The sequence below is a fragment of the Acanthaster planci genome, linkage group LG06 (genome assembly GCF_054643075.1).
Source record: "Acanthaster planci isolate LZ-2023a linkage group LG06, COTS_SCS, whole genome shotgun sequence".
Classification (NCBI taxonomy): domain Eukaryota; kingdom Metazoa; phylum Echinodermata; class Asteroidea; order Valvatida; family Acanthasteridae; genus Acanthaster; species Acanthaster planci.
This window is the reverse complement of record NC_141782.1, coordinates 5,986,899-5,999,552: the sequence shown is the minus strand read 5'-3', so window position 1 is coordinate 5,999,552 and position 12,654 is coordinate 5,986,899. Positions and strand designations below refer to the sequence as shown.

Genomic DNA, 12,654 nt, shown 5'->3' with positions numbered 1-12,654 from the left:
TTTTAATTTAACAGGGCTCATAATCCTCCCATTAGTAGTGCTTTATCATCTAACTGTTGTCTGACACCTCTGTTCCTGACAGAAAAAGTCTGTGGGACATATTGGCAAGAGACGAAAAGCTGATTCAAGTGGTTACAGTTGAAGACCCTTAGGTCTATGACATGTAAGAAAGCAGCCAGAGGTCAGAGTTGTGGTTTCTTCCGGGTGCACTGAACCAATTCAAGCTCCATTGAAAATAGTGTAAAATCAACCAAGTTTGGAGCCCCATGGCAGGCAACTGAAGTCCCTGAGGCTTCTCAAACAAAAATCAATGTGTTGTTTGGTCCTTCAGATTTCCTTTGATTTTCAATTTTTAGTAGGTTAACTAATGAATTTTTTAATTATTCGCCCAAAACAAACTCACCCCCCAAAAAGTGAATGTTGCCAAGCCCTCCCAGCGCCCATTTTTCAAATGACATCCCTCACCTTCCTGGGGCTCTTCTGACTAATTTTCAATCCCATTTTTGTCTGCTTTGCCCCCAGATGGGTGCCCCTGAATCTACAGAGATGATCCTTGGCCTTACTGACACAATTCCACCATTTCCTGGCCCAAACAGACCCCTCTTTTCGAAACAATCTCTGGGGGTATTTTTTGTGAGCCTCGGCCTGGCGGAGAATTTTCCTTGAATTGGGACACTGCACCCTTACATGTCTGTTGTCAGTGCATGTGGTTTAATTGGCTGCATAAAGTGTTATGCCACTTGAGTGCCAACATGGTTGGACATTGAAGACTGAGTTGTCCAGTGGCTGGCCATTTGCTCTGGAGCCAATTTTATGAACTTTACTTTATGTAGTTTTCTGCATTGTTTTACATGTATAAGTGTAGACCATACCATTTCGGACAGGGTTTTCTATTGAATTGCATTAAGCGGCTTTGCAAAAAGGTTGCCACGGTTTGACCGTTGCGGTCGCCCCGGTTTGGCCGACTTGCTAAGGATCGTACAAACTGCGGTTTGGCTGCATCAAAATCACTCATGCGAAGGCAAGTTAATGAGGTACGAGTGGAAACTGCGGCATTGTAATGCTTAAGCGTCATGAATAATGCATTATCAGCTGTCCAAAACGCGGTGGTCGCGGCGCGTTTTTATGAAGCCCAAAGTTTTTCGGAATGTCGGCGATCGCTCGTATGCCCACTGACTTGTGTAAATATGAATGTGGTGATTGCTTTGATATCGAAGGGAATCAATGATCGCACTAGTATGAACGAAACACAACGTTTTCAAACGTGATTTTGATCGGGTAATTGCTTCGAAATATAGAACAGCAAAAGCTAGATTAAAACTTGTATTACATATGTGCTTAATGTTTCTGCCACCTTGGTGGTACGAGTGTAAAATAATTGCCTTTTACTACCGGCTTGTATCAAATCCATTGACTTTGCGGTAGGCCGATGTCGTGCGCTCCAATGGAAAATTTGTATTTTTCATGCGGCACTCTCAGTGAAACACTGCATGTGAAAATCAGGACTCTTTTTGCGCCGCACTGATTGTTCGCATTGCAACAACAGCAATGGTAATTAAAAGCGAGGATGAAATTTTCTTTCGGAAAGTTGTAATCACAGTGGTGTAGTAAATCACTGGTATCAAAGATTGAGCACTTCTTACTTTACGGATTCCCGGCCCGGCGATGGACATTGTGAAACTCCATCCAAAAAGGCGAAACCATGCAACCAGCGTATACACATAGTACCACCATGTCACACGCTCGCAAATAAACAACTGTGATCCAATAGACATGACATTCAGTCGTTTATCGGTCATATTTTGCCAGCTCATAGATGCGTTGTGCACGTACAATACACACAAAAACACACACACTCAAAAAACAAAAACAACCAAACAAAACAATCCGTTCGTCACAGACTGGAATTTAAGTCTGTGGAATGGAGTGAGAATTTAGGTTCAACAATACGCTCCTTACGCAGTTCTTCGCGCTATAAAATCACATCGTTGTACTTCTCGCAAAATTCTTCATGCGTGCATATTCCGGGCCCTGTGTTTTCTTTATCGGGAGCAACTGAACTGCAAACAAGCCAAGTAATATCACACATCGGACTTATCGATATAAAGCTCATACACTTAATGCGCTCATTTTAACAAATGAAAGCCATATTTTTAACAAAAATATCGTATTGCCGTATTCCTGGTGAATTTCCATGCGAAAATCCGTACAGGTTGGCAGCTCTGCCAAAATGAACCAGCATGCCCGCTGATGATACGGACCCGTTGGTCAACTACACATAATTTTACAGTGTTTTCCTACCGGTACCCCAGGCTTTTGACGGAATGGCGAACACTCGTGTTAAACATCGAGTGACTGAATTTTTATAATAGTCATTTTATTAGTGTCTCTATAAGCTGGTTTGGGACAACAAATATCAGAAGTATTTCACACACATGGGTGGTGGGACACAAAGGGCCTTATTTTCCACCACTGCCCAAGAATTTAATCCCTGAATGTGAAACCTGCAAGGACGTTTCTTGCAAAGTTGAAGTCAACAAGTGACTGTCCTTTACTGTGTTGTTCGGCATATCCTAATGCTTCTAATTTGGTTCTGAAAGCAGCCCAAACATCCGCTAATTTTATTATCAAAACAACTACATGGAAACAAAAAGAGAACCACGGTTATGATTAAACAGACAACAAATCAAACAATAATCACAGAGGAAGAAAACAACTGTTATTTATGAGAAAACCTAGGATGGGGACCTTAAAGGAAAATATTTAAATAGAACAGCAGAAAGTAACTGGAAAACTTAAAAAGCACAGTAGAATGCACAAAATAAATACGATAACTTTTAATTATCACAAATTAATAGTGCAACCAGGAAAATCATAGCGGCTTTTTTCCCCACCGTAAGTTGTACAACTCCACTCAAAATACGTGCAAGGTCCAATTAAAGAGGGTGATTGACACTCCGCTGCAAGTTCATCAGGTTGATTGACATTGACCCAGTTATCAGGTCTGCTATTGAGGCTCCGTTCCGGGATCAAAGGATTTTGCAAGAAGCTGCTAGAATTACAAATTGGGAAATATGATTCATTCATCCTTGATTAGTGGTACTTTTTGCGAGCTGTGATTTGAGGATACCGAATTCGGCAGTTGCAGAGAAGGGTTTTTACGGTCAACCGCCAGTGTGTGTTCTTGTACATGTATTCGTTTACGAAAATGGGGAAGAAGTAGGTATTTACAAAAGAAATAGGTCGGTTGTCACTGTCCTATATGGAATATTCCGAAAAGGAAAGTCCATGTCAGTTGGTGGGATAGCTCTTCATTTGTACTGTTTGGGTTGTTGATAATATTTTTATTCTCTTTTTCTCTTTTTTTTTTTGTTTGTTTCACTGGCTGTAAATTTATATCTAAAAAATTAGGCCCAGAAATTTGGAATGTTTTATGGATTGAGAGATTGCGAAGCACTTGCTTGAACCGATTCACTCGCACCCACTGCCCGTGCAGCGCGTTCTATATACTGTATAGCGAATTCAACCCACCTTCACTTTACGTACATGGCTATTGCATGTGTACACAGCTATTGAATGTATACACGGCTACTGCATGAATGGGCCGTTGCCTCCCTTTCTGATTTCGACGCTGTCATGGAGACATTTGGGGTAAACACAAAAGCCTGGTAGAACATGTACATTGTACTAGTGTGTGCATTGCAGCAAACGCGGTTGGGTCGAAGTGATCGAAGCAAACGTTGTTGCTCATACTCTATTTCCACTGCTATACGGTGTTTGCTGATGAATTATGAAAGATGTTAGAACGTAATTTTTCTTCAAATAATTTGCTCCCATGCGTGGCCGAATTCATTCGGCAGAGGGAACTGATAAAGGCCATGCACATTTCTTCGGATCAGTGTTAGTTGTCGTTCGTTTCTGTGAGCGGGATTGATGCATCTCCAAAATGTCCAATGCGTCCTGACCGGCAACCATTATCTGGTAAGTGGTTGGCCTATGCAAGAATTATTATTTTATGACAGTTGTGATATTTTGTGACAGTTGTGATAAGTCATATGCATTTCTTCAACCTTGCCCTTCCAAGTCTTTCAAACAGTGGTAATTCTCGTATGTGAAAACAATATTGGCCTAGGCAAATAACATGCAACTTACTTAGTGGGGCTATGTACATGTTGGCCTACACGTAGCCTACAGTCATGGCAGTTGGCCTAAATGTCATATGTTAATACTCGTGGTTCTGATTTTAAGAAATGTTTAGGTTGGCTCTACATGCTCTAAAAGGCCCCATAAATGTAAGTTTATTACGTCCACCCACGTCATACTTGCTGGCCGCTTGGGGACCAAACAACAATTAAATTTTGTAGTCGACATGCAGTAGGCCTACACATGTACCATACATGTATTTCCAGAAATCATTAGAAACTTAAAAACATTTGAACTATTTAGAACACCCACAGGCTCTTCCTTTGCTACCAGAAATTGAGGTACAAGTGCTTTAATTTTAGCCACTAAAATCAAGGAAACAAATGTCACAGTGTACCGACACCAAAATTCACCGGCCCCTACAGTTATGGAATCACCCATTTTGTATGTGTAGTTGACATGCCTTTGGCCTACCCGTGTACCACACATGTATTTCCAGAAATGTAATGTTCACTAAGGCTCTCCATTAACCTTTACACTAGTTACAGGGTGTACATAGACACCCTACATACACCTTGTGAGGTACGTGGACAACCTTACATTTCTAGAAGTACATTGCGTGTATTGTTAATGTATGCCTAATTGTACTTACCTATGGCATCCCCCCCCCAAAAAAGCCGCTTGGCCACACCAGTTTTTCTTGGTCAGATGATAAACTAATAATTTATGTTAGAATTTTGTTTTCTGTGGAAAATGAGCTTAAAGCTTGAATGAGTAACAGATAAAGTGATAGGTGAAAAAACAAGGCAGTTTTGTTAATATTTCCTTAAATCTCCAATCTCTTTCTTGTTTAGGTCTGGAGAACACAGTTACACTTCCAGTACAGTCTAAGAGAAAGTCATCTTCGCAAGTCAGTGTTTCAGAATGACAAATACAAGTTAAGAGAGGTCGTCCTTCCATTGAGGAGCTAATGGATTTGAGGCCCACCTCAGACGACAAGAGACAGCGGGGCAGTGTGGAACAACACTAAACAGCATACGTGATCACCTTTTCCAAGTGGTTCCTGGCCTAAAAGATTACAAAGGAGATTAATGTAAGTAATTTTTTCTCCAAATGGGTAATTCTGACAGTTTGGTCTCTCCATTACACATGAAATATGCAATATTTTTGCACCTAATATTATAAAAACTTTAAAAATGAAAAATTTAATTATTTACAAAAATAGTGAATGATTTCACATGGGGGGGGGGTAACGGAGAGACCCCACAATATCCATGTAATCATTGCAGAACAGGTACTAAGCAAATCAAATCAACTCATGCAGGAAAATGTAATCAGGAAAAATCCAGAAAATTATTTTAACCACTTGCTGCCGGGTGCTTTTTTTTAACCGTTACATATGCTGCCGGGCGGTTTTTTAATATTTTCGTTTTTCAAAAATCTTCAAAAATTCATATCTTTCTTTCTGAACGCCTAAACCCCATATAATGAGTGTCCCGTTGCAAGTCTAGCCCTCACAAGCAACTTCCATTGACCCTTCGGTTTTGCGGCCACGTCGCCCGCTCTGTACAAAGCCCCCATTGTGTGTGTTACATAAGGGCTTGTTTGTTTCAGGCCTTGGCCCAGTGTGTTGCTATGCTGCCGTGTTGCTGTGCAGAGCGATTGATGGTCAAGACCTCAGCGTGTAATATGCGGTGAGTGAATGGGAAGCTGTGCCCATGTGCACTGGGCTTTGTCAACCGTTCAATGAGTGCGGGCAATGACGGACAATTGAATCATGCTGTAAAAAATAAGGTCTAAAATGTGGCTTTTTCGCGGCGCTGCTGCATGTAACTTTCACTATTTTTTGAAGCTATTGGTTTTTTTTTCTGTTATATATTTTCCCATCTACCAAACATATATCTCCCCCAAACCACTCTCATATTTTATCTCCCAACTTGTTCATTTTCCCTCCCATAGAGTAAGATATTTCCCTTCCCAAACTTTATTTTTCCAACAATAAACCAATAAAATAAAGTACACATAGAAATACACACACAGACAAATATTTGGAGAGAACTTCTTTTTCTCTTATTTTCTTCTTGTCATTTCTCTTGTGTTTTCTTTTCATTTCTCATTGAAATAGTTGAACTCATCAAAGTGGTAAAATAAATTTCCACTTTTTCTAATCAAATAAAAAGCAAAACTCATAAAAAGGCAAGGAATGAAAAGGATGAAAATACAACAACCTCAAAGCAGTACTTTCCAGAAACTTTGTCTATTTTGTCATTTTTTTCAAAGGTTGAAAACATGACCAATTAGTAAAACCATTACAAGGAAATGTGCCACTTTTTCAAGAGATGAAAATACAACATCCTCAAAGCAGTACTTTCCAGAAACTTTGTCTATTTTGTCATTTTTTTCAAAGGTTGAAAACATGACCTAGTAAAACCATTACAAGGAAATGTGCCACTTTTTCAAGAGATGAAAATTGAACATCCTCAAAGTAGTACTTTCCAGAAACTTTGTATTTTTTCGTCATTTTTTTCAAAGGTTGAAAACATGACCTAGTAAAACCATTACAAGGAAATGTGCCACTTTTTCAAGAGATGAAAATACAACATCCTCAAAGCAGTACTTTCCAGAAACTTTGTCTTTTTTTTCAATTTTTTCAAAGGTTGAAAACATGACCATTTAGTAAAACCATTACAAGGAAATGTGCCACTTTTTCAAGAGATGAAAATTGAACATCCTCAAAGCAGTACTTTCCAGAAACTTTGTATTTTTTGTCATTTTTTTCAAAGGTTGAAAACATGACCTAGTAAAACCTTTACAAGGGTGTACCACTTTTTCAAGAGATGAAAATTCAACATCCTCAAAGCAGTACTTTCCAGAAATTTTGCCTTTTTCGTCATTTTTTTTCAAAGGTTGAAAACATGACCACCTAGTAAAACCATTACAAGGAAATGTGCCACTTTTTGAAAAGATGGAAATACAACATTCTCATCTCGGACAAGACTCAAGCAGTAGTCGAGGAAGGAGAGGCGGTGACCAACAGCCAGGTACATGGGGTAGCTGTTCACCAGCGTCAAGTCGAGCAGGTAGAAGAAGAGCTTCTTGTACCACTTGAGGGACTTATGAGTTGCTCGATGATTTGCTGCTAGTTGGTCGCTCTTGTCAACGCCCCCCATCAGGGCGTTGTACTCGATGACACAGGTCGGTTTCTGCTTTTCCTGCCCTGTCCTGTCTTGCTTGCCGGTGCCACGGATGTCTGCCGTATGCATGGTGGAGAGCATACGGATGTTGCGCTTATCTCGCCACACCATGGCCAGGAGAGAACCGCTGACACCCAGGTCGGCCGACCAGAACGCAGTTTTGCCCCGCTTCAGCTTGACGGACTGCAGGTCTTTCGGCATCCCTTTTCTTTTCGCCATGACAATGCCGACGACGTTGAACTTCTGGTTGTGAAGTCATCGAAACAAATCGGGACTGCTGAAGGCCCGGTCGAGGGCAAGGTTGTAGCCCTTACCACTTAGGTCGTTCACCAGGTCCATCACCACTTGTGTAGTTGCTGGGAGGTCTCCTTTACTTTGGCTGGTGTAGATTTTGAAGTTGTAGCAGTACCCGGTGGCACTCTCGGTGCTCTGGCACAACTTGCACATCTTGATGCCGAAGGGGGCCCTCTTTCTGGGGTTGTAGGTAGCGAAGCAGAGAGGCCCGTAAAACTTCAGCAGAGAGTCATCGACGAAAATGTCCCGTTGAGGAACGTAGACAGTGGCAAACTTCTGAGCAAGATGGTCGACGACTTGGCGCACTTTGAAGAGGCGGTCGGTGCAGTCATCTGGCATGGCGGTGTTATCGTTGAAGTGTAAGGACTGCAGGATGGCAAGGAAGTGATCTCGGGGCATGACGGACGGGAATAGGCTCATCTTCAGTAGTGGGTCGGTGGACCAGAAGCTAAGAAGGATGGGGTGCTTAGCAATTCCTGTCATTATGCAAAGGCCCAGAAAGGCCTTCAGTTCTCTTGCGTTCTCTGGACATAACTTCAGCCATGTTGTCTGTGCTCTGAATAACACGATACCCAATATGAACACATGTAGCCACTGTACGTCGTTTTTATTCTCAAGCAGCAAGGGCCGTGCCCTGTCAGTCAACGTGGCAAGGGCCAGCAGCGCCCGGGCCGGGTCACTCATGGGGCGCAGGTGCATAATGAGCCCACACAGCCCGCGCTGTGTCTTCAGTGCAGTGCAGTGATAATCCCCAGTGAGCGCCCAGCAGCGTGAACAAATGCGCTCTGCACAAACAATACACAGTTTACTTCCACTAATTGCAGCGCTCTGCGCTGAAAGAATGCAGGGATTGATTGGCAGTGCCCGGCAGCTCTCAGGAGCTCGTACTTTTATTCCAGGCTTTTATAAGTTCGGTCATCCCGGCTATAAAATAAAGTCACAATTCACCGGCCCCAGCAACGCATTATTGCCTTGGACCAATTTATTTATGGCCAATGATGGCTTAAACTTTTTAACTGACAGTCCAAACTTTTTAAGAAACGCCCAGCAACTTTTTTTTTTATAGTAAAGTTCTGATTTCGGAGTCCCCGGCCACGAATATAAGGCCTATGGCTCCGTTACCGGAGCCCCCGGCTGGAAGTGGTTAACATTTCACTTCAGGTGTAGAAATACTGCTGTTACTGGCATGATATCATAGCTTTACTCATGAATGTGGAAATTCTCATTAGCATAAAACAAAACTTGCAATTACAGCCCATAGCTTTTACGGATTTGAATTTAATGGATAGTGACATGAGAAATAAGTTGTTTGGCATGATTTAAGGGAATAAAAACTGCATTGCACCCACCCTTTAATTTGTTGAACATTTGTTTAGGATAATTGGTTTCATTGTGATTTTTTTGCAGCCTTATCCACCATCCGCAGATGGATGACAGCTCCAAACAAGCTGAGGACTTCTGCAAAAAAATACAAAGGAGTTATTGATGCTAAGGTCCCAGCCAAGATCAACTCCAGGCGAAATCCTAACGATAATGAACATTATTACTCAGCCCGAGTGAAATATGCCCTGGAGGCATGTAGCAGAACATCGCCATCATTGCTGATGATTTCTGTTGACAACAAGAACAAATTACGCATTAGTTCAGCCACAACAGCAGTAGACAGGAGATGTACCATAACACATATCTTTCCCTCCAATGACACACCCAATTACTGGGATCATGACTTTCCGAACCCTGGATATCTAATTACGCCAGCTGGATATCTCATGATGTCTCCCCCAGACCCTCCTCAGATGACCCATGACAAAAATGGCCAAAAAGCTTACAGGTAACTTTTTAAAATCTTGTTTAGAACAGTTCTAATTTGAGTCGCCCATAACAAAGCTAAAAGCCACTCAAGGTTAAGGGTTATAAGCAAGACAAATGACACATGTTCACAATCTTCTTTAACTTATCAACCGAGTCACAGGCTGGAAGGAAATAAGCAGACAGTAAATTCCAAAGTGTAGTGTGGGGGGGGCTATTAACATGGCTCTTTGTTCTGCAAAATAATATCTTAATAGTGATGTCTTAAGGCTGAAGTAACCTGATTATGAAAGCAGGTGACTGAAGGGAATTGTCATAATAATGAGTGGAGAAATATTTTCAGGTTTGAACTGGTTCTCAAAAACAAACAACCCTGTTTTCAATTTATGATTAAAGAAAGTGCATGTGTAATCCTGAATTTTGTTTCTTTTTTTCTCAGCCTGCCTACTCAGAGTGGGATCAAGGTGATAAACCTAGGACCACACTCCAAGACCAGTATTGCGAGCCATGCAAGCGACTCGTTCCCCCTAATCCAGGAAAGCAAGAAGACTTGCATAACCATCTTGGCCGACAGGGGGTCAGACTTCAATGTCAATCATTTGATGAACGAACTATTCCGCGATCTTCACCTTGATGTTCTGCTGGCCACTACCCATTGCCCAGGGTTTTCAGCCCGTAACCCCATTGAGCACGTTTGGTCCGTACTGACAAGGGCATCTGTTTCTATTTATCTTTTGGACCACCTCCCTGGTAAGTCCAATCCAGCCAAAGAGCCAGATGGAAACATCAGACGAGAGAAGGAAAGGGAGGCCTTCGATTCAGCCCTTTAAAAGTTAGACAGATACTGGAGCAAGCTCTACTACGACGGGCTAAAGATTGATGTTGGCCATAAGAAGTCGGATGATGAGGATCATCCATACACCACAGCTGATTATGAACACTCCCATAAAGTACTGACAGGGTCCTATAGGAATCTCCAGCAAGAAGAGGATATGTGTGAAGAAGTCCGTTTCTTCAAACGTCATGTAGATCGGCGGGTTGGTATGGTAATTTTTGTGAAATGCCTCCCACCAGATCAGTGTAGCTATTGTGTGAGACATTCAATCATCAATGAAGAGGCTGTCAAACTTCACAGGAAGTTCCCTTCTACCATCCCTTCAAGCACCCATTCCGGACACTTTGCTTCATTCCTGGAGGTACTCGAATGTAATAATACCGGTGCACCAGATGAAGACATGCCCTACATCTCCAGTAAGCAGCTAGGGAGATGTCAGTACTGCAAGTGTATGTTCACTTCTAAGACAGACCAAAAAACACATCGATTATTTCATCATAATGGGGAATAGTAACTTCTAACTTCTTCTGGGAAAGGAGTGTGTCAGTGTGAGATAGAAAATGAAAGGTGAGCAATCCAAAGAAGGGGGAAAGTCAGGAGTATTGAAGGGATGGATGATCACATGGCCAAATTGGAGGTAATATTTTGTAATGTACATGTTGGCAACCCCAGGACTAGTTCCTTATATTTCTTGCTTATTCGATTTCTCTATGCTAAAAGCATTGCCAAAATCTGTTTTTAAAAATTGTCAACAAGTCAAAATGCATAAATTACAGAAAGCATACCAGACTTTTATTAAAACTTTTTATTATTCAGTTATTAAATATTTTGGTAAATACAACATCGTTATGAGCATGTAGAAGAATTTCCCTTCTTTGAAAAAGGTACTTATTGAATGCATTGAAATAATGATGTTGAACTCTGCCCACACTAGTTGTTAGTTTTTGAAGACTGTAAAGATATTAATATGTTGCAGTTTCATGTGCAAAGCTGATATAAAACACATTAAGGGGATTACTGTAACCTTGTACTTTCTGATCATGATATTTTCAGTCCATTTACAAATTTCAAATGCAAATAATGTGTAAAATTGTCAAACTCTGGCATTGAACTCAGCCCACACTATTAGTAAATTCATAAAGACCGTGAAGACATTAAGTTATTACAGTAACATAATTATGCCAAACTGATTTGAAACACAGTGAAGGGATTGCCATCAAGGAATATTTGCCGATCATTCCAGCCCATTTACATGTACATAATGAAAATGTGTGAATATGTGATATACTGTAACATTTATTCACTTAGCTCAGAATGTGATTAAATCATTTCCTACCATACAAAAGTTGATTTCAATATCAAAGGTTTCTCCCCTGTCCGATGTTGAATATATTTAGAGTTTACGACATTTAGCATTCACACTGTCTCTAAGCTCCAGATGAACATCCAGGGTACTCCTTTTCTACTTGACACAACAGGGCCTTAAATTTATCCTCTCTGCTAAGGGCTAGTTTAACAACAGGTCCCGATTTACTTGGAGCGACACCACCACTATATGAATGCTGTAACAGTTCCTCCCTGGAATAGAAGATTGGTAGCAGCTTTAGCAGGAGCGCACTACCACTGGTGCTCTTGAAGAATACGTCTTCATAGACCCGCTTTTCGATGGCAAGGGTTGCTATATCCGGATCACCGATGGTCACGATACTGCTGTTGGAGTCAGGTGAGATGTAGGATGGATGCCGGCGGCTTTCTCTGCGTGGAACAGGATTAGGAACTGAATTGTTCGCAAGAAGTGCAGTTGTTAGGGCCGAAATATTGTCCTTGAATAACTCACTAAATGAGGAGAACTCTTGGGAGAGTTTTGCCAAATTGGATTTGACCGACTGAACCCCATTAGGAGCATTTTCTGGTTTGCTTTTATCTCCTGTAGCTCATCAGTCGGTGCAAACAAGCTGTTGAGAAAGTCACTTGTTAGTGATGTATCTGCTCCAGCCGGCTTCGGGGAGGGAGGCGGAGGTGATGTAGTAGATGGTGGTGATGGGGGAGGTGAAGATGACATGGTAGGCAAAGATGAGGGGGGCTGGTGGAGGCGACTGGACAGGTGGAGGCGACACAGGTGGAGGCAACATGGCTGATGAAGGTGACATGGCAGATGGAGGCACCAGGGCACGTGGAGGTGACGGGGCAGGTGGAAGTGACAAGGCAGGTGGAGGCGATGCGGGTGGAGGCAATGTTGTAGTTGGAAGCAGCGTGACGGATGGAGGCGATGGGGCACGTGGAGGTGACGGGGCAGGTGGAGGCATTGTAGGAGGTGGAGATGATGGTGGTCGATGCTTGGCACTTTCAGGTCCACTGTCTGCTGACAAATCGCTGAGT

At 42.0% G+C, this 12,654-nt stretch overlaps 2 protein-coding genes across 11 annotated transcripts in view; both read left to right on the top strand.

The window, feature by feature from the left end:
* LOC110987750 (uncharacterized) overlaps positions 1 to 12,654 on the top strand; it is a 523,067-nt gene that overhangs the window by 161,817 nt on the left and 348,596 nt on the right. The gene's annotated exons all lie outside the window — the stretch shown is intronic.
* LOC110988821 (uncharacterized) lies at positions 2,304 to 11,638 on the top strand. 3 transcript variants are annotated; one of them, XM_087138416.1, is made up of 5 exons: positions 2,304 to 3,981; positions 4,998 to 5,236; positions 5,758 to 5,837; positions 9,039 to 9,462; positions 9,880 to 11,638. In XM_087138416.1, the coding sequence occupies exons 4-5, from the start codon at positions 9,062 to 9,064 to the stop codon at positions 10,268 to 10,270; spliced, it is 792 nt and encodes a 263-aa protein (XP_086994542.1). In that variant the 5' UTR covers positions 2,304 to 3,981; positions 4,998 to 5,236; positions 5,758 to 5,837; positions 9,039 to 9,061; the 3' UTR covers positions 10,271 to 11,638. The 3 variants fall into 3 exon arrangements, with proteins under 3 accessions (XP_086994542.1, XP_086994543.1, XP_022108390.2); XM_087138417.1 differs by lacking the exon at positions 5,758 to 5,837 and having other exon boundaries at positions 2,306 to 3,981; positions 5,006 to 5,236; XM_022252698.2 differs by lacking the exon at positions 5,758 to 5,837 and having other exon boundaries at positions 2,306 to 3,981.